Here is a 21,691-nt window from a genome sequence, read left to right on the forward strand (position 1 = left end):
CCCTAACTCATTTTATGAGGCCAACATCATCCTGATACCAAAGCCTGACAGAGACACAACAAAAAAAGAGAATTTTAGACCAATATCCCTGATGAATATTGATGCAAAAATCCTGAATAAAATACTGGCAAACCGAATCCAGCAGCACATCAAAAAGCTTATCCACAATGATCAAGTGGGCTTCATCCCTGGGATACAAGGCTGGTTCAACATATGCAAATCAATAAGCGTAATCCATCATATAAACAGAACCAAAGACAAAAACCACATGATTATCTCAATAGATGCAGAAAAGGCCTTTGACAAAATTCAACAGCCCTTCATGCTAAAAACTCTCAATAAATTAGGTATTGATGGGGTGTATCTCAAAATTATAAGAGCTATTTCTGAAAAACCCACAGCCAATATCATACTGAGTGGGCAAAAACTGGAAGCATTCCCTTTGAAAAGTGGCACAAGACAGGGATGCCCTCTCTCACCACTCCTATTCAACATAGTGTTGGAAGTTCTGGCCAGGGCAATCAGGCAGGAGAAAGAAATAAAGGGTATTCAGTTGGGAAAAGAGGAAGTCAAATTGTCCCTGTTTGTAGACGACATGATTGTATATTTAGAAAACCCCATCACCTCAGCCCACAACCCCCTTTAGCTGATAAGCAACTTCAGAAAAGTCTCAGGATAGAAAATCAATGTGCAAAAATCACAAGCATTCTTATACACCAATAAGAGACAAACAGAGAGCCAAATCATGAGTGAACTCCCATTCACAATTGCTTCAAAGAGAATAAAATACCTAGGAATCCAACTTACAAGGGATGTGCAGGACCTCTTCAAGGAGAATTACAAACCACTGCTCAACGAAATAAAAGAGGACGCAAACAAATGGAAGAACATTCCATGCTCATGGATAGGAAGAATCAATATCGTGAAAATGGGCATACTGCCCAAGGTAATTTATTTATAGATTCAATGCCATCCCCTTCATGCTACCAATGACTTTCTTCACAGAATTGGAAAGAACTTATTTAAAGTTTATGTGGAACCAAAAAAGAGCCTGCATTGCCAAGACAATCCTAAGTCAAAAGAACAAAGCTGGAGGCATCATGCTACCTGACTTCAAACTATACTGCAAGCCTACAGTAATGAAAACAGCATAGTACTGGTACCAAAACAGAGATATAGATCAATGGAACAGAACAGAGCCCTCAGGAATAATACCACACATCTACAACCATCTGATCTTTGACAAACCTGACAAAAACAAGAAGTGGGGAAAGGATTCCCTTTTTAATAAATGGTGTTGGGAAAACTGGCTAGCCATATGTAGAAAACTGAAACTGGATTCCTTCCTTACACCTTATACAAAAATTAATTCAAGATGGATTAAAGACTTAAATGTTAGACCTAAAACCATAAAAACCTTAGAAGAAAACTCAGGCAATACCATTCAGGACATAGGCATGGACGAGAACTTCATGTGTAAAACACCAAAAGCAATGGCAACAAAAGCCAAAATTGAGAAATGGGATCTAATTAAACTAAAGAGTTTCTGCACAGCAAAAGAAACTGCCATCAGAGTGAACAGGCAACCTACAGAATGGGAGAAAATTTTTACAATCTACCCATCTGACAAAGGGTTAATATCCAGAATCTAGAAAGAACTTAAAAAAAGTTACAAGTAAAAAATCAAAGAACCCCATCAAAAAGTGGCTGAAGGGTATGAACAGACACTTCTCAAAAGAAGACATTTATGCAGCCAACAGACGCATGAAAAAATGCTCATCATCACTCGCCATCAGAGAAATGCAAATCAAAACCACAACGAGATACTATCTCACACCAGTTGGAAAAGTGATCATTAAACAGTCAGAAAACAGCAGGTGCTGGAGAGGATGTGGAGAAATAGGAACACTTTTACAGTGTTGGTGGGTCTTTAAACTAGTTCCACCATTGTGGAAGCTGGTGTGGTGATTCCTCAAGGACCTAGAACTAGAAATACCATTTGACCCAGCCATCCCATTACTGGGTATATACCCAAAGGATTATAAATCATGCAACTATAAAGACACATGCACACATATGCTTATTGCAGCAGTATTCACAATAGCACAGACTTGGAACCAACCCAGATATCCATGAATGATAGACTGCATAAAGAAAATGTGGCACATATACACCATGGAATACTATGCAGCCATAAATAGGATGAGTTCATGTCCTTTGCAGGGACATGGATGAAGCTGGAAACCATCACTCTGAGCAAGCTATCACAAGAACAGAAAACCAAACACTGCATGTTCTCACTCATAGGTGGAAATTGAACTATGAGAACACTTGGACACAGGGTGGGGAACATCACACACTGGGGCCTGTCCTGGGGTGGAGGAGTGGGCAGAGATAGCATTGAGAGATATGCATAATGTAAATGAGGAGCTGATGGGTACAGCACATCAACATGGCACATGTATGCATATGTAACAAACCTTCACTTTGTGCACATGTACCCTAGAACACTAAGTGTAATATTAATTTAAAAAAAAAGAATGAAGGGGAAAACATTGTGAAATGAAGGAAAAGAAAAGAATTTGTCAGTGAGACACTTACCTTGCAAGAAAGACAAAAGATAGTTCTTTAAACCAGGAGTTACCAACCAGTACCGGTTTGTGGCCTGTTAGGAACTGGTACACATAGCTGGAGATGAGCAGCAGGCACATGAGCATTACTGCCTGAGCTCTGCCTCCTGTCAGATCAGCCACCACATTAGGTTCTCATAGGAGCACAAATCCTATTGTGAACTGCATATGCAAGGGATTTGGGGTTGTACACTCCTTATGAGATTCTAAGGCCTAATGATCTAAGGTCCGGATGATGGAACAACAGTTTCATCCTGAAACCATCTCCTCGCACCCCCACCCAGCCTGTGGAAAAATTGTCTTCCACGAAACCTGTCCCTGGTGCCAAAAAGGTTAGGGAACCCCTGCTTTAAACAGAAAGGAAATTATAAAAGAAGGACTCTTGAAGTAACAGGAAGGAAGAAAGAACAGTGAAACATGAAGAAATAGTGGGAGAATGCAATAGACTATACTTCTTGTGAGTTTCATGGATCATATTTGATGATTGCAACAAAAATTATAACATCATCTGATACTCAAGACAAGACAATTATACTTAAAAGTAGGCAAGGTAGAGACCTAACTGGTAGTAAGGTTTTCACACTTCACTCAAAGTGGTAAAATGTCGATACCAGTAGACTGTGATAAATCACATATGTACATTGTATTGCCAAGAACAACCGCTAAGAAAACTATATAAAGTAATAAACTCAGAAACTCTATAAATTAATCACGATGGAATCATAAAAAATTCTAGTAACCCCAGAAAAACAAGAAAAAAACAAAGGAACAAGGAACAGAAGAAACAAACAGAAAACAATAAAATAGCAAACTTAAGGCCTGACATAAGTATTTACCTTAAAAGGATACAATATGAACAAAAGGAAAAATTGATCATAAAAAAAGATTTGTCTATGAAAATGATTTTTTTTACATGAGGTATTCTTGTTGTCATGGGAGATATTTATGAGTAGATTCTAATTACCTTGTATTGTTAAAGTGAAAGTCACACTGTACTCTCAGTAAATTTGTCATTTGTTCTTTCCTAATTTCAGCAGTTTTTTAAAAATTATTATTATACTTTAAGTTCTAGGGTACATGTCCACACGTGCAGGTTTGTTACATATGTATGCATGTGCCATGTTGGTGTGCTGCACCCATCAACTCGTCTTTTACATTAGGTGTATCTCCTAATGCTATCTCTCCCCCCACCCCCTCCCCACAATAGGACCTGGTGTGTGATGTTCCCCTTCCTGTGTCCAACCGATCTCATTGTCCAATTCCCACCTATGAGTGAGAACATGCGCTACTTGGTTTTCTGTTCTTGTGATCGTTTGCTGAGAATGATGGTTTCCAGCTGCATCCATGTCCCTACAAAGGACACGAACTCATCCTTTTTTATGGCTGCATAGTATTCCATGGTGTATATGTGCCACATTTTCTTTTTTTTTTTTTTGAGAGGGAGTCTCGCTCTGTCGCCCAGGCTGGAGTACAGTGGCGGGATCTCAGCTCACTGCAAGCTCCGCCTCCCGGGTTCTCGCCATTCTCCTGCCTCAGCCTCCCGAGTAGCTGGGACTACAGACGCCCGCCACCTCGCCCAGCTAGTTTTTTGTATTTTTAGTAGAGACGGGGTTTCAGCGTGTTAGCCAGGATGGTCTCGATCTCCTGACCTCGTGATCCGCCCGTCTCGGCCTCCCAAAGTGCTGGGATTACAGGCTTGAGCCACCGCGCCCGGCGTGCCACATTTTCTTAATCCAGTCTGTCTCTGATGGACATTTGGGTTGATTCCAAGTCTTTGCTATTGTGAATAGTGCCGCAGTAAACATACATGTGCATGTGTCTTTATAGCAGCATGACTTATAATCCTTTGGGTATATCCCCAGTAATCGGATGACTGGGTCAAACGGTATTTCTAGTTCTAGATCCTTGAGGAATCGCCACAGTGTTTTCCACAATGGTTGAACTAGTTTACAGTCTCACTAACAGTGTAAAAGTGTTCCTATTTCTCCACATCCTCTCCAGCACCTGTTGTTTCCTGATTTTTTAATGATTGCCATTCTAACTGGTGTGAGATGGTATCTCGTTGTGGTTTTGATTTGCATTTCTCTGATGGCGAGTGATGATGAGCATTTTTTCATGTGTCTGTTGGCTGTATGAATGTCTTCTTTTGAGAAGTGTCTGTTCATATCCTTTGCCCACTTTTTGATGGGGTTTCAACAGTTTTTAAAAAGTATTGAGGAAAGGTTACTTGCAAACAAAAATTGTTTTTGTATGTGTTCCATTTGAATTCTGTGGTGGCTAAATGAGACCACTACAGAATTCCAATGAGTGGTTAAAATGACAAAGTTCACAGAAAAAGGAGTATAAACGATATAAATATTATAAGGAACATTTAGAATCACAATAATCAGAGAATTCAGGTTGAAGCAGAAATTAGAGGGTTTTTTTTTTTTTGGCTATCAGATAGGTAAGGATTAATTAAATTCATAGTTGCTAATTGTAATGGGATATGGAAAAATAGGTGCTGTTATATACAATTAGAAGTGTAGATTTGATCAACATATTCTAGGGCAGTTTTAGAGGAATGGCAACATTTTAGCATGTTAGTTTGCATTCAGCAATTCAGATTATGGGAAGCTGTGTTTAAGAAATCTGCTTAATTGTTCACAGTAACATATATAGACAGGTGTTTATTTTAGTGGTATTTGCAAGGGAGAAAGGCTAGAAATAGTTGGGCTATGCCCTGGTGTCAGAAAATGTTTTAAAATAAAAACTAATACATATTAGCACTTCACAAGAAAAAAAAATCCACAAAGAGCAGACATTATGTATCTGTGTTGGTGTAATGTTCATAATATTTCTAACTTCCAAAATGTATTGAGGATACTTTAATAAACAGTTTTGTTGTGAACTCATTAATTTGAATAATAATTAATTCCAAACATACCCAAATGTAAGTTCAATGTACAACAACAACAAAAAACAAAAGTAACATTTAATTTACTGTTCTGATTGTTAGTCCACTTATTTCTATGGGTAATCAAATTGAACGTTATATATATGTTTATTCGAAGAGTAAAAATCATCTTATGTTTAAATCAGTGACATATTTCTTCTAAATTAAAAAATTCTTTTCTACCAATTTTTTAAAGCCTTGCCTGATGCTACCCTGTCTGTGAGGTTTTTGTTAATTATTCATCTTTAAGTTATCGCTCTCTTTTGAACTGATAACATTTTTTTCTGTATTTTTATCTCATCATTTTCCATAATATTAATAGTAATAATACTTTTAATGCTCTAAATCATACATTATCCACTTCTTTATTTGCTTTACATATATTATCAGATTTCTCATATTAGCCCATAATAAGGTAGACATTACTATCCTTTTTTTACATTGAAGAAACTGAAATTTTCAGAGATTAAGTAAACTGCTCAAGGTCACACAGGTGAGATTAAAGTTTAGGTTTCAAATTCAGGTATGTTTGCTACAAAACCTTGTCACTGTGTTAGACTGCCTCTTAAGTGAGTCAGGTAAATGAAATAAGTGCTTTATGTGTTTAAAAGAAATTTTGTTATAAAGGAAAGGAAATAATCAATGAATTAATGAAATGTTCAAATTAGACTTTAAAGTAAATACAGATTTAGTTTTATACTTGTCATTAGGTAATTCAGTGTTAGTAATTAATACCATTAGATATAATGTGATAATCAGCTAGTGAAAAAGAAAAAAATTAAAGTTCACGGTTATTTGCTACATATATATATAAATTTTAAGTTAGAATTATACCATTTGTTATATTATTTATACCATGTACAAATGAATGAAAATTTCACTTTTTTTCTTTCTAGAATTCTGGAGGCGGAAATGGAGTTGATCTTTCAGTGCTAAATGAGGCTCGCAATATGGTTTCAGATCTTCTGATTGATCCAAGCCTTCCACCACAAGTCATTTCCTCTCTACGGAGTATCAGTAGCTTAATGGGTGCTTTCTCAGGTTCCTGTAGGCCAAAGATTAATCCTCTCACACGATTTCCTGGATTTTACCCCTGCTCTGAAATAGAGGACCCAGCTGAGAAAGGGGATAGAAAACTTAACAAGGTCAAAATACAGTAATCATCCAACCCTATTTATCAAATTTAATGATATTTTCAAATTAACTGCTCCTTTAAATTCTATATAAAATACAATTTTCCTTTCAAGGACCAGACATAATATTGAGCTGCTTGGGATGTTAGAGGCAATTATAAGCTCAAATAATTATAGTTGAGTATTCAGTTTTTATTTTAAGTACATTGCTGTGATTAGTACTTATAATTTGAATGGTAACAACTATGTATTATTATTCTTGTTAAGAAGTAGAGAACAACAAGCAAATTTTGTTCCAGGGTGGTACAACAAACTAGTAGCCAGATCATTTTATTGCTCTATTTTATTCTTTAGAATCCAGGAATTGTTCTTGTTGAGCCAAGAAGAAATGGTCATTATAATATCCATTTTATGAATTACATAGCATTATTTTAAAATGATTTTTGTATTTTTTGAACCCTGTTTTACCCCCTTTTATACCTACTGGAGATTACGGTAGCCCAGTCGGCATTGATTTTTTTTTTTTTTTTTTTTTTTGAGGCGGAGCCTCGCTCTGTCGCCCAGGCTGGAGTGCAGTGGCGTGATCTCGGCTCACTGCAAGCTCCGCCTCCCGGGTTTATGCCATTCTCTTGCCTCAGCCTCCTGAGTAGCTGGGACTACAGGCACCCTGCCACCGCGCCCGGCTAATTTTTTGTATTTTTAGTAGAGACGGGGTTTCTCATGGTCTTGATCTCCTGACCTTGTGATCCGCCCACCTCGGCCTCCCAAAGCATTGATTTTTATATCATTAGAATAGATGATTAATTTCTCTTTAAAATATAAATATTTCAAAATAGGATTTTCTTTAGAAAATAATAAATACTGTTCTAAATTGGTATGCATTATCGTTATTCAGAGTGCTTTTACTTGTTTTATTTGACTATTAGTATCTTTACCAATAGCTAAAATCATAAAACTTTAAAACTAGAAACATTTTAGAAATTATTTTACTCAACCACTTTATTCCAGATAAGGAAACTAACCAAGAGAAGATGAAATTTATTTCAGTTAATTTTGTCAATTGTAATAATGCTTATAGAACTTAGAAATAGATAAATATAGTTTTTGTAGGAATTTTGATTATCAGTTAATTTTGTCAGTTGTCAGCATTAGGGTTTAGAAATGTGGAAAAATTAAGCAAACCCAGTTAGAGGAAAAGAATTTCAAAAGTACTGGTCACAGTCCGGATCATAGTTATGTGATACTTTTATTTTTTTAAAGTTTATACAGTAGCACCTACATTAGTCAAAACCCAATTAATTAGTACTTAGTTATATGACTTCTTTTTCAGCAGTCTACCTTATAAGAAAGAGATTAATCACAAGCATTCAGAGGGCATAGTAATAAACCATAAATAAAATAACTCTAATGTATTCTTGAGTTAGTTTTCACTCTACCCCTCCTTTGCATTTTCTATTGATATTTGATACTCAGGATAGTAATTTTTAAAAATAGTAATTCTTAAAATTTTAAATCAGAAATCATATTGATATCAGTATTTAGTGTAGAAAAGTGTGCTGGTACATTTTAGGAACATTTTAAACATAATATTAATTAAACAGGATGCCTAAATGCCTCATTTCCTGAGCATTGTAGTTAATCAAGGTTATTTTGGGTTCTGGAATCTACTGATAGAGTAAGTCATATAAGAACCAGGAAATAACCCTTATTCCTTTTCTTTGTGTTCCTTAAACTCCTTATTAGAATTCTATATCAAATTTGTCTCTCCTTTTGGAAAAGCATATAAAAAGCCTGATGTTACTTCAGAAAAGGGCAATGGCATTTATTTAAAAAACAATAGGCAAAAGGGAAAAGGAACAGATAACTTAATATAACTCTCTTATACACGTTAAAAACAAAGAAAGATCGTGTGAACCTAAATTACAGTCAACAAGGATATTAGCATAAAGGACTTTTTCACTGCAGGTCTAATTAGCTATTAACCTTTACAAAATCAGTGTCCTTGGGAAAACTGAAATATAAGACAGATATTTATCTCTGAGATTGCTGCAGTGTCTGCTGATAGAGGAAATTCATAAAAAGCAGAAACTATTATGTAAATCTCAGTAAAACATTTATAATGGTCAAAAATGGAATATTGTTAATTGAACATTTGGGTTAGTTGAGGATATTTTTTAAAATTAGGGCAAAATATTAATGCTAAAGGTGTTCTGTATTTAACTCAGTCATTTATTCAAACTCAGAATCCTGCAGTTTCTCCTGATTAACCACTAAGTAAATTCCATAGCACTGTACTGAAAATATAAAAAAATTAGAATATAGGGCTGATCATCCTGGTCCTAAGATTGTCCTCTGAAGTTGATTTTCAGGGTAAATCTTTCATATCCACTTTTTAAATTGCCAATTGATTGTTTCTCATGAAACAAGTAGTAAAATGTATAAAAGGAAAAGAATCTAGTTTAAATTATAGAGCTCAGACATATTTTGTAGTAGGAGGAAGAGGAATAGAATAACAAAATAGAATGTAAAATTTGGAGTAAATTGACAGATTTTCAGAATAAAACGTTTCTTTTTTCTCTGTACATGTTAAAAATATACTTTGTATTGATACTTGCATGTGCCATCACTAATATTACATATATAGCATATTAAAGAGTGACATTTTAAACCATTGTTAAATTATTCAACAGGGACTAAATAGGAATAGTTCGCCAACTCCACAGCTGAGGAGGAGCTCAGGAACTTCAGGATTGCTGCCTGTTGAACAGTCTTCAAGATGGGAACGTAATAATGGCAAAAGGCCTCACCAAGAATTTGGCATTTCAAGGTAAAATCGGCAGAGCCTTTTAAGAAACTTGAATCAAATGCATCTACTTTGTTTCTGTCGATAATGTTTCAGTTAGTTCTGTAAGCAGAAAGGAATGGTTGAAGTATTTTAGGTATAGGACAACATGTGTAGTAATAATATGGTAAAATAGAGAAACTGATTATTAAAAAGAAGCTAATGTGTCTTGTCCTAAAACTTTGATAGGCTGGGTACAAAATGTGCTGGATCCCTGAGAACATGAGATAGTTTAGGGAAATTAGGATCAACTCAGGACTGGGTGCTGGGGAAGTTTTTAAATCGACAGAAGTGGCCATTACAGGGTTAGCCACCAATCCAATGAATAGTATCCAGAGGTAGGTCTGCAGAGTTGCTGACTTCTGAAAAGAGGAGCACGTTTCCAAGGGTCATCACAGTTGTTAGATTGAAGGTAAACAGACTTTCAAATCCTGTTGCTGCTGGAGACTGAGACAACTAATATAGTCTATATTCTGTTGAGGATTTACTTGGAACTGAACAATGCTAATCTTATAAATGAAAGTCATCAGTAACTTTAAGTAAATGAGGCTGGGAAAATGCAGGAGCTGAAATCTCCTGAATGTAAATATATACATTTACCCTGATAACAAAGGATTTAATAATACAGTACTTTGTCTTTTGAAAACCAGGAAAGATACTGATCCTTGCTTGAGTTTATCGTAATTTTCTTTACTCAGCTTTCTAATTATGTTAATATAAGATCGGAATTGGCACAAATTCTGCGTTAACCACTTTCTGTTATTATTGAGTGTGTTTTATACTTTTGAGCTGTCGTCGTTTCACATTTGAAACAGTAGATGGCAGGATTGGACCATAGATATTCGTTAAAATTTATGTTAATATTTGCATCTGAAAGAATAAGATGATTATAATTTTCTTAGATTCTTAGGTGGTTTATTGATTTGAATCTTGTATAATATATTCAAGCATCTGAACTCCTTTTTTGTAAAAGAAAAATTGAATGGAGCGATGTCTAAAACAGGAATGCATTGAAGTATGAAGAGTACTGTACAGGAAAATGAGCACTGGTCCAAAATTTGCCATGACCTGAACATCATAGTCTTTTTTTTTTTTTTTTTTTTGTGGTAAAGGAGGCAGGATATAGGGAAGTGAATGATGTCAGGAACAGAAAATGTGACAGTATTTCTTAACTATGGATAGCATTATCTTGAGAATATACTTGGGTTTTAAAAGGAATGATAAAAATGTTTTATATTTTAACCTTTCATACTGATGTAACAGCAATGCATTTGCAGTTAAAGAAACATTTGATACATTGAATTAAGGTCATTTTTATCCTGCTGCCTCAGATAATTGATTAAAACAGAAGCATAGTCCAGAGAAAACTGATCTTTAACTCTGAAAAGTGTTTATTATATAAAGCTAAATGTAGGTAGGTTCTATATAATGACTTAACTCTCATTAAAACAAAATTTATGCCTCATAAAATATTTAGAAATTTGGAGAATAAATTAATTGGTGGTGTTATATAAATCTGTTTTAAAGAGACCAGGGTAGACGTATCTTTTCTGGTTTGCAGAAGCTGGAGCCTCTTGGTAATAAATGTCTATGTGTACTTTGCACATAGGTGGGTTATGATGGGAATATATGAAACATTTATAACAACTATTCCTTTTCAGATTCAAATCTCTAGATCAGTGCTAATAGAAATTTTTGTAATGATAGAAATAGTTTATATCTGCACTGTCTAATATGGTACTCCCTAGCTACATGTGGCTGTTAATCATTTGAAATGTATCTAGTATGACTGAGGAACTGAATTTTAAATGTGATTTAATTCTTATTAATTTCATTGAGATATAAAGAGCCATATGTAACTGTTTTGTAGATATATGCAACATCCATATTAGTGCAGCTGTAGATCTTTAATGTGTAGTGATGTTTTGTTCAGGAATCTTTAGACTTTAGTGGCACAAAACGAATAGATTTATGACTCTGAAATCATCTTGACTTTATATTAGAGTACTCTAGAATCGAGATCTCATATCCTTGATTTTGAGTCTTGAGCTTTGGATTCTGATCACAGTTTGCCTGACTGATTTCAACATGATTCCAGTGTTGAACCTCTCATTTCCTGAGCCTGTACCTGAAACCAGATTTCTCATCACTCCAGCTGCTTTTTCGTCTGTTGCTATTGTTCTGCCCTTATTTCCTGGCACAATGCTGCCATCCTCTAGTGGAGTGGTTGCTTACAAAATTGATTTACTTAGAGACTTGGTGTTATCTTTGCATCCTGTCACCTTATTCTACAGATGACAGTTGTCAGATATCTGTCTGCATTATCTTTTACTCTCTATTCCTTCTTCTCCTTTATCACTGTGCCTATACTATTTTATGCTTTCATTGCTGTTTACTTGGGCTATTGAATTAGCCTCTTAATTCCAGTTTCCAGTATCCTTCTTGACTTTATTAATCTTCTACCTTACACTACAAATCTTCCTTAAATAAAACTGTGATTGCAGTTGTCCCTGGGTATCCCTGGGGGATTGGTTCCAGGCCCCTCCCCTTCCCATGGGTACAAAAATCCATGGATGCTTGAGTTCTTTATATAAAATGGTGTAGTATTTGCATATACTCTCTACACATCCTTTCATATACTTTAAATCACCTCCAGATTACTTATAATACCTAATGCAATATAAATGCTGTGTAAAGAGTCGTTATACTCTATTTTTTATTCGTTTTTTTATTACTGTTGTTTTTCCTTGAATATTTTTGATTTGGGGGTGGTTAAATCTGTGGATGTAGAAACCTCACATACAGAGAGCTGACTGTATATAGTTTTTCTAGTCATTGCATTTTTGGACTCTTTACCAGTCCTATAGAATAACGCCGAAATTCCTAGTGTAGAATGTGAAACCCAATTATTACCTCATGACAGAGCTGCAACCCTTACTTGGAAAAAGTAAATGAACTAACACAGATGAGCAGTCTTTCAAATAATGAGATAGAAAAATGATATGGAAAGCTTTCTAGGTAAAAACAATAGGCATATAACTTGTTTAAGACTCTTCGTTGATGTTTTCTGATAATTTTGTTCTTAGTTTAACTCCATTTGAAAATTAAGCTAAATTATGTTTCAAAATAATTAAAATACAAACAATGAAATATATATATAAGGTATTTGGATAAAATACTATTGCCAGGCAATGAGTTATTAGATTTGATTACACAGCAGTGGTGAAGATAAATGGTGACTCACGGGTTTAAAAGCAAGTCTCTTTAGTGTAGGAGTAGGAGGGTAGTGTAGGAGTATCAATTATAGTTGATAGCCCACAGGGTAATTGAACACAACTTGCCTGTTTTTTTCCCCAGGGAAAACCTGTTCAAAAGGAGTGACCTGTGAGCCCTGAATATATATGCTGTTTGACCTCAGAGAAGACTGGGTCCCATCACTCAGTTCAAAAATAGCAGTTCAGTCTTCTTTTAACTCTTAAGTATAGGTTGAGCATCCCAAATCCAAAATGCCCCAAAATTCAAAATTGCTTGAGTACAAACATGACTCTGCAAATGGAAAATCCCACTCCTGACCACATGAGATGGGTCACAGTTAAAATACAGTCAAAAATTTGTTTCATGCACAAAATTATTTAAAATATTACATAAAATTACCTTCAGGCTATGTGTATATGAAATATAAGTGAATATTGTGTTCTATCCCCAAGATATCACATTGTGCATAGGCAAATATTCCAAAACCTGAAATCTGAAACACTTCTGGTCCCAAGACTTTCAGATAAGGGATATTCAACTTGCACTAAAACTAGAACTCAGAGATGGGTAATTCAATCATCAGCAAGTCCAGAAAACAACCTTTCTTGGAACTTTCTGACCAGAGAAGTCTCATCCCAGATCTGAAAGTTAAACAGAAGGCAAGATTAAGGGTCATAGTGCCATTCCATATGGTCATTCCATAACTGTGCCTTATAATTTATCAGAGATTTACACCAAGGTTATATTAGCAACTTGACCCTATTTGAACCCCAGCAATTCAAGAGGGCTAATTGTGTCATCCTACTCAGCTTCTTAAGAGAATAACTTTGTAAATTTAGACATCAATTACCAAGTTTATACAACTGCATTGAAACTGAGTTGGTACAGACCTTATTAAGGTAATTTGTATTGACTCTCTAGAAGTCAGCTCTTAAAATATAGCTTAGCTCAGGGACCATAACTTTTGATGTCTCTTATTTGTTTGCTTTTGACAACTCATTCCCAAGTGAGTAGAAAAAGAAAAACAAACTCAATTTCTTCCACCATACTCTGACAGCACATTTCTGATACCAGATGTGTGGGGATTTCTCCCCAGCAGCAAGCAAGCAAGCAAGCAAGCAAGCAGTTCTATAGTAGACATAAGCTAGGTGTCCTATAATTCAATTATTTCTTTTTCTTTCTTTCTTTCTTTTTTTTTTTGAGACAGAGTCTCACTGTGTTGCCCAGGTTGGAGTGCAGTGGCAAGATCTCGGCTCACTGCTACGTCTGCCTCCCGGGTTCAAACAATTCTCCTTCCTCAACCTCCTGAGTAGCTGGCACTACAGGCACATGCAACCACGCCCAGCTAATTTTTGTATTTTTAGTAGAGATGGGGTTTCACCATGTTGGCCAGGCTGGTCTCGAACTCCTGACCTCACATGATCCGCCTGCCTTGGCCTGCCAAAGTGCTGGGATTACACGCATGAGCCACCATGCCCAGCCTAATTCCATTATTTCTGACACCATCTACCCGGAGATAGCGTCAGATCATACTGGTTAAGGACTCAGTCCCACAAGACTAATCCCCACTTCTGATGCCAATAGCAAGCCTCAGGTTATTTTGCCTGTGCTTCTGACCAACCTGCTATAAATCAGGGTTCCCTCAGCCCCCTCCCTGGATTCAAGTAATTTGCTAGAGCAACTCACAGAACTCAGGGAAGCATGTTTACTGGTTTATTACAAAGAGTATTTTAAAGGATACAAATCAACAGCCAGATGAGGAGATACAAAGGACAGGTCTGGAAGGGACCTGAGTACAGGAGCTTCTGCCCCGTGGAGTTGGGTTATGCCACCCTCCTGGCTTGTGGACATGTTTTTGTTCACTTTCCTGGAAGCCCCCACGTGTTTGGCTGTTCACAAGCTCCTCAGACCCAGTCCTTTCTGGATATTTATAGGAGCTTCATTTTATAGGCATGATTGATTAAATCATTGGCCACTGGTGAGCAATTTAAGCTTTTTAAAATTTAATTTAGTCCCTCTCCTCTCCCTGGAGGTTGGGGAGTGGAGCTGAAAACCCCCATCCTCTAATCCTGTCTTGATATTTCAAGTGACTAGCCTCCATCCTGAAACTGCCTAGGAGCTGCGGGCCATCAGTCAACTCATTAGCATACAAAAAGACACTTTGGAGATCCTCAGGATTTTAGGAGTTGTGTGCTAGGAAACAGGCACTGGACTGAAACCAAATATGTATTTCACAGTATCACACCAAGTCTGACTTCAATCACCTTCCTACCAACTGTTAGTAATCATTGGAACTACTACTCTGCTTGTCTTCTGCTTTCTTCGTATTGATTTATGTAATTTTATTGAGGTGTGTATTTATCTGTTGCTGGGCCAGGACATAATGGGAAGATTCGGGAACTAATCTGATAACCTATCATTTGACCTGTAACTCTTAATTCTAAATAGCTAAATGAATGTATGATATACAGAAATTATTGAAAGACCCTGGATCAAGATAGAAGACATTGGAGCAGTGCTGTGGTGCCATTCTGAAAGGAGAAATCTCTCTTTGTCTTGACTATTAATCAGGGAATCAGGGAGTGGACTTTGGTATAATACACAGATTTTTCTCTCTTTTTTGAGTTTTCTTTCTTTTTTATTTTAAACTAGAAGCTTTTAGAGTATTTGTATGCTGTGAATGATATGGACAAGAACATGTTTATGAGATTTAATTTTGTTTGCATGACTAAGTGTTTGAAAGCTCAATTCATTATCTTATTATTACTGTTATTATTATACTTTAACTTCTGGGGTACATGTACAGAATGTGTAGTTTTGTTACATAGGTATACACGTGCCATGGTGGTTTGCTGCACCCATCAACCCATCACCTACTTTAGATATTTCTCCTAATACTATCCCTCCCCTAGGTCCCCACCCCTGGACCGGCCCCAGTGTGTGATATTTCCCTCCCTGTGTCCATATGTTCTCATTGTTCAACTCCCACTTACGAGTGAGAACATGCGCTGTTTGGTTTCCTGTTCTTGCGATAGTTTGCTGAGAATGATGGTTTCCAGCTTCATCCATGTCCCTGCAAAGGACATGAACTCATCCTTTTTTATAGCTGCATAGTATTCCATGGTGTATATGTGCCACATTTTCTTTATCCAGTCTATCATTGATGGACATTTGGGTGGGTTCCAAGTCATTCCTATTGTGAATAGTGCCACAATAAACATACACGTGCATGTGTTTTTATAGTAGAATGATTCATAATCCTTTGGATATATGCCCAGTAATGGGATTGCTGGGTCAAATGATATTTCTTGTACCAGATCCTTGAAGAATCACCACACTGTCTTCCACAATGGTTGAACTAATTTACACTCCCACTAACAGTGTCAAAGTATTCCTGTTTCTCCACATCCTCTGCAGCATCTGTTGTTTCCTGACTTTTTAATGATCACCATTCTAACTGGCGTGAGATGGTATCTCATTGTGGTTTTGATTTGCATTTCTGTAAGGACCAGTGATAATGAGCATTTTTCATGTTTGTTGGTTGCATTAATGTCTTCTTTTGAGAAGCGTCTGTTCATATCCTTTGCCCACTTTTTGATGTGCTTTTTTTTCTTGTAAATTTATTTAAGTTCTTTGTAGAGTCTGGATATTAACCCTTTGTCAGATGGATACAGTGCAAAAATTTTCTCCTATTCTATAGGTTGCCTGTTCCCTCTGATGATAGTTTCTTTTGCTGTACAGAAGCTCTTTAATTAGATCCCACTGGTCAATTTTGGCTTTTGTTGCCATTGCTTTTGGTATTTTAGACATAAAGTCTTTGCCCATGCTTATGTCCTGCATGGTATTGCCTAGGTTTTCTTCTAAGATTTTTGTGGTTTTAGGTCTTACATTTAAGTCTTTAATCCATCGTCAGTTAATTTTTGTGTAAGGTGTAAGAAAGGGGTCCAGTTTCAGTTTTCTGCATATGGCTGGCCAGTTTTCCCAACACCATTTATTAAATAGGGAATCCTTTCCCCACTGTTTGTTTGTGTCAGGTTTGTCAAAGATCAGATGGTTGTAGATGTGTGGTGTTATTTCTGAGGCCTCTGTTCTATTCCATTGGTCTATATATCTGTTTGGTACCAGTACCACAGGAAAGAACAGGCAGTAATGATTGCTGTTCTGCAGCCTCTCCTGGTGACAACCAGGCAAACAGGGTGTTTTGGTTACTGTAGCCTTGTAGTATAGTTTGAAGTCAGGTAGCATGATGCCTCCAGCTTTGTTCTTTTTGCTTAGGATTGTCTTGGCAATGAGGGATCTTTTTTGGTTCCATATGAAATTTAAAGTAGATTTTTCTAATTCTGTGAAGAAAGTCTATGGTAGCTTGATGGGGATAGCATTGAATCTATATATTACTTTGGGCAGTATGGCTATTTTTGCGATATTGATTTCTCCTATCCATGAGCATGGAATGTTTTTTTCATTTGTTTGTGTCCTCTCTTATTTCCTTGAGCAGTGGTTTGTAGTTGTCCTTGAAGAGGTCCTTCACATCCCTTGTAAGTTGGATTCCTAGGTATTTTATTCTCTTTGTAACAGTTGTGAATGGGAGTTCACTCATGATGTGGCTCTCTTTTTTGTCTATTTTTGTTGTATAGGAATGCTTGTGATTTTTGCATATTGATTTTGTATCCTGATACTTTTCTGAAGTTGCTTATCAGCTTAAGGAGATTTGGGGCTGAGGCAATGGGGTTTTCTAAATATGCAATCATGTCATCTGCAAACAGGGACAATTTGACTACCTCTTTTCCTAATTGATACTGTTTATTTCTTTCTCTTGCCTGATTTCCCTGGCCAGAACTTCCAATACTATGATGAATAGGAGTGGTGAGAGAGGGCATCCCTGTCTTGTGCTAATTTTCAAAAGGAATGCTTCCAGCTTTTGCCCGTTCAGTATGATATTGCTTGTGGGTTTGTCATAAATAGCTCTTATTATTTTGAGATACATTCCGTTGATACCTAGTTCATTGAGAGTTTTTAGCATGAAGGGCTGTTGAATTTTGTTGAAGGCTTTTTGTTCATCTATTGAGATAATCTTGTGGTTTTTGTCATTGGTTCTGTTTACGTGATGGATTACATTACACAAATTATTGATTTGTGTATGTTGAACCAGCCTTGCATCCCACAGATGAAGCCTACTTGATCGTGGTGGATAAGCTTTTTGATGTGCTGCTGGATTCGGTTTGCCAGTATTTTATTGAGGATTTTCACATCAATGTTCATCAGGGATATTGGCCTGAAATTTTCTTTTTTTGTTGTGACTCTTCCAAGTTTTGGTATCAGGATGATGTCGGGTCGGCCTCATAATATGAGTTAGGGAAGATTTTCTCTTTTTCTGTTAAGTGGAATAGTTTCAGAATGAATGGTACTAGCTCCTCTTTGTACCTGTGGTAGAATTCAGCTGTGAATCTGTCTGGTCCTGGACTTTTTTTGGTTGGTAGGCTATTAATTACTGCCTCAATTTCAGAACTTGTTATTGGTTGGTTCAGGGATTTGACTTCTTCCTGGTTTAGACTTGGGAGGGTGTATGTGTCCAGGAATTTATTCATTTCTTCTAGATTTTTTAGTTTATTTGTGTAGATGTGTTTATAGTATTCTCTGATGGTAGTTTGTATTTCTGTGGGATCAGTGGTGATATCCCTTATATCATTTTTTTGTTGTGTCTATTTGATTTTTTTCTTATTCTTACTTATTAGTCTGGCTGGTGGTCAATATATTTTGTTGATCTTTTGAAAAAAACCAGCTCCTGAAATTCACATTGATTTTTCTGAAGGACTTTTCGTGTCTCTGTCTCCTTTAATTCTGCTCTGATCTTAGTTATTTCTTGCCTTCTGCTAGCTTTTGAATTTGTTTGCTCTTGCTTCTCTAGTTCTTTTAATTGTGATATTAGGGTGTCAATTTTAGATCTTTCCTGCTTTCTCTTATGGGCATTTAGTCCTGTAAATTTCCCTTTACACACTGCTTTAAATGTGTCCCAGAAATTCTGGTATGTTGTGTCTTTGTTCTCATTGGTTTCAAGGAACATCTTTATTTCTGCCTTCATTCCGTTATGTACCCAGTAGTCATTCAGGAGCAGGTTGTATAGTTTCCATGTAGTTGTGTGGTTTCGACTGAGTTTCCTAATCCTGAGTTCTAATTTGATTGCACTGTGGTCTGAGAGACAGTTTGTTATAATTTCTGTTCTTTTACATTTGCCGAGGAGTGTTTTACTTCCAATTATGTGGTCAGTCTTAGAATTAGTGCAATGAGGTACTGAGAAGAATGTATATTCTGTTGATTTGGGGTGGAGAGTTCTGTAGATGTCTATTAAGTCCACTTGGTCCAGAGCTGAGTTCAAGTCCTGAGTATCCTTGTTAATTTTCTGTCTGATCTGTCTAATATTGACAGTGGGGTATTAAAGTCTCCCACTATTATTGTGTGGGAGTCTAAGTCTCTTTGTAGGTCTCTAGGAACTTGCTTTATGAATCTGGGTGCTCTTGTACTGGGTACATATATATTTAGGATGGTTAGTTCTTTTGCATCGCTCCATTTACCGTTACGTAATGCCCTTCTTTGTCTCTTTTGATCTTTGTTGGTTTAAAGTCTGTTTTATCAGAGATTAGGATTGCAACTCCTGCTTTTTTTTTTTTTTTTTTTTTTTTTTTGCTTTCCATTTGCTTGGTAAATATTCCTCCGTCTCTTTATTTTGAGCCTGATGTGTCTTTACAGGTGAGATGGGTCTCCTGAATAGAGCACACTGATGGGTCTTGACTCTTATCCAATTTGCCAGTCTGTGTATTTTAATTGGGGCATTTAGCCCATTTATGTTTAAGGTTAGTATGTGTGAATTTGATCCTGTCATTATGATGCTAATTGGTTGTTTTGCCCTTTAGTTGATGCAGTTTCTTAATAGTGTCGATGGTCTTTACAATTTGGTATGTTTTTGGCAGTAGCTGGTACTGGTTGTTCCTTTCCATGTTTAGTGCTTCCTTCAGGAGCTCTTGTAAGGCAGGCCTGGTGGTGACAAAATCTCTCAGCATTTGCTTGTCTGTAAAGGATTTTATTTCTCCTTGACTTATGAAGCTTAGTTTGGCTGGATATGAAATTCTGGGTTAAAGTTATTTTCTTTTGGTGGATCACGAGGTCAGGAGTTTGAGTTCAGCCTGACCAACATGGTGAAATCCCATCTCTAATAAAAATACGAAAGTTAGCCAGTCTTGGTGGTGTGCGCCTGTAATCCCAGCTACTCAGGAGGCTGAGGCAGGAGAATTGCTTGAACCTGGGAGGCAGAGGTTGCAGTGAACTGAGATCACGTCACTGCATTCCATTGTAGGTGACAGAGAGAGACTCCATCTCAAAAAAAAAAAAAAAAAGAATATTGGCCCCCATTCTCTTCTGGCTTGTAGGGTTTCTGCTGACTTCCCTTTGTGAGTAACCCAAGCTTTCTCTCTGGCTACCCTTAACATTTTTTCCTTCATTTCAACCTTGGTGAATCTAACAATTATGTGTCTCGGGGTTGCTCTTCTCAAGGAGTATCGTTGTGGTGTTCTCTGTATTTTCTGAATTTGATTGTTGGCCTGTCTTGTTAGGTTGGGGAAGTTCTGGATAATATCCTGAAGAGTATTTTTCAGCTTGACTCCATTTCTCCTGTCACTTTCAGGTACACCAATCAAACGTGGATCTAGTCTTTTCACATAGTCCCATATTTCTTGGAGGCTTTCTTCGTTCCTTTTTATTCTTTTTTCTCTAATATTCTTGCTTTATTTCATCAAGTTGATCTTCAATCTCTGATATCCTTTCTTCTGCTTGATCTTCTCTACACTGGTTATTCTATTTAGCAATTCGTCTGACCTTTTTTCAAGGTTCTTAGCTTCCTTGCATTGGGTTAGAACATGCTCCTTTAGCTCAGATTAGTTTGTTATTACCCACCTTCTGAAGCCTACTTCTGTCAGTTTGTCAAACTCATTCTCCATCCGGTTTTGTTCCCCTGCTGGTGAGGAGTTGTGATTATTTGGAGGAGAAGAGGCATTGTGTTTTTCAGAATTTTCAGCCTTTTGGTGCTGATTTCTCCCCATCTTTGTGGGTTTATCTACCTTTGGTCTTTGATGTTTGTGACCTTCGGATGGGGTCTTTGAGTGGACATGCTATTCTTCTGTTGTTCGTTTTCCTTCCAACAGTCAGGCCCCTTTGCTTCTGGTCTGCTGCAGTTTACGAGAGGTCCATTCCAGACGCTGTTTGCCTGAGTGTCACCAGGAGAGGCTGCAGAACAGCAATCATTACTGCCTGTTCTTTTTTCTGGAAGCTTTGTCCCAGAGGGGCACCTGCCCGATGCCAGCAAAAGCTCTCCTGTGTGGGATGTCTGTCGGCCCCTGCTGGGAAGTGTCTCCCAGTCAGGATACATGGGGGTCAGGGACCCACTTGAAGAGGCAGTCTGACCCTTAGCAGAGCTCGAATGCTGTGTTGGGAGGTCCGCTACTCTCTTCAGAGCCATTAGGCAGGGATAGTTAAGTCTGCTGAAGCTGCACCCACAGCCATCCCTTCCCCCAGGTGCTCTGTCCCAGGGAGATTGGGGTTTTATCCATAAGTCCCTGACTGGGGCTGCTGCCTTTTTTTCAGAGATGCCCTGCCTAGAGAGGAGAAATCTGGCAGTCTGGCCTCAGTGGCCTTGCTGAGCTGCAGTGGGGTCTGCCCATTTCAAACTTTTGGGTGACTTCGTTTACACTGTGAGGGTAAAACACCTACTAAAGCCTCAGCAATGACAGATGCCCCTCCCCACACCAAGCTTGAGCATCCCAGGTGGATCTCAGACAGCTGCTGTGCTGGCAGTGAGAATTTCAAGGCAGTGGATCTTAGTTTGCTGGGCTCTGTAGGGGTGAGACCT

At 37.3% G+C, this 21,691-nt stretch overlaps 1 protein-coding gene across 3 annotated transcripts in view; it reads left to right on the forward strand.

The window, feature by feature from the left end:
- The window catches only part of PDE3B (phosphodiesterase 3B), a 231,247-nt gene that overhangs the window by 140,102 nt on the left and 69,454 nt on the right, over positions 1–21,691 (forward strand). For all 3 annotated transcript variants that reach the window (XM_010388376.2, XM_030917325.1, XM_030917326.1), the window contains exons 3-4: positions 6,462–6,710; positions 9,389–9,525. In XM_010388376.2, coding sequence (XP_010386678.1) covers positions 6,462–6,710; positions 9,389–9,525 — 386 coding nt within the window. The remainder of the gene's footprint in view (positions 1–6,461; positions 6,711–9,388; positions 9,526–21,691) is intronic.

Source organism: Rhinopithecus roxellana, chromosome 15 (genome assembly GCF_007565055.1).
Source record: "Rhinopithecus roxellana isolate Shanxi Qingling chromosome 15, ASM756505v1, whole genome shotgun sequence".
Lineage (NCBI taxonomy): Eukaryota > Metazoa > Chordata > Mammalia > Primates > Cercopithecidae > Rhinopithecus > Rhinopithecus roxellana.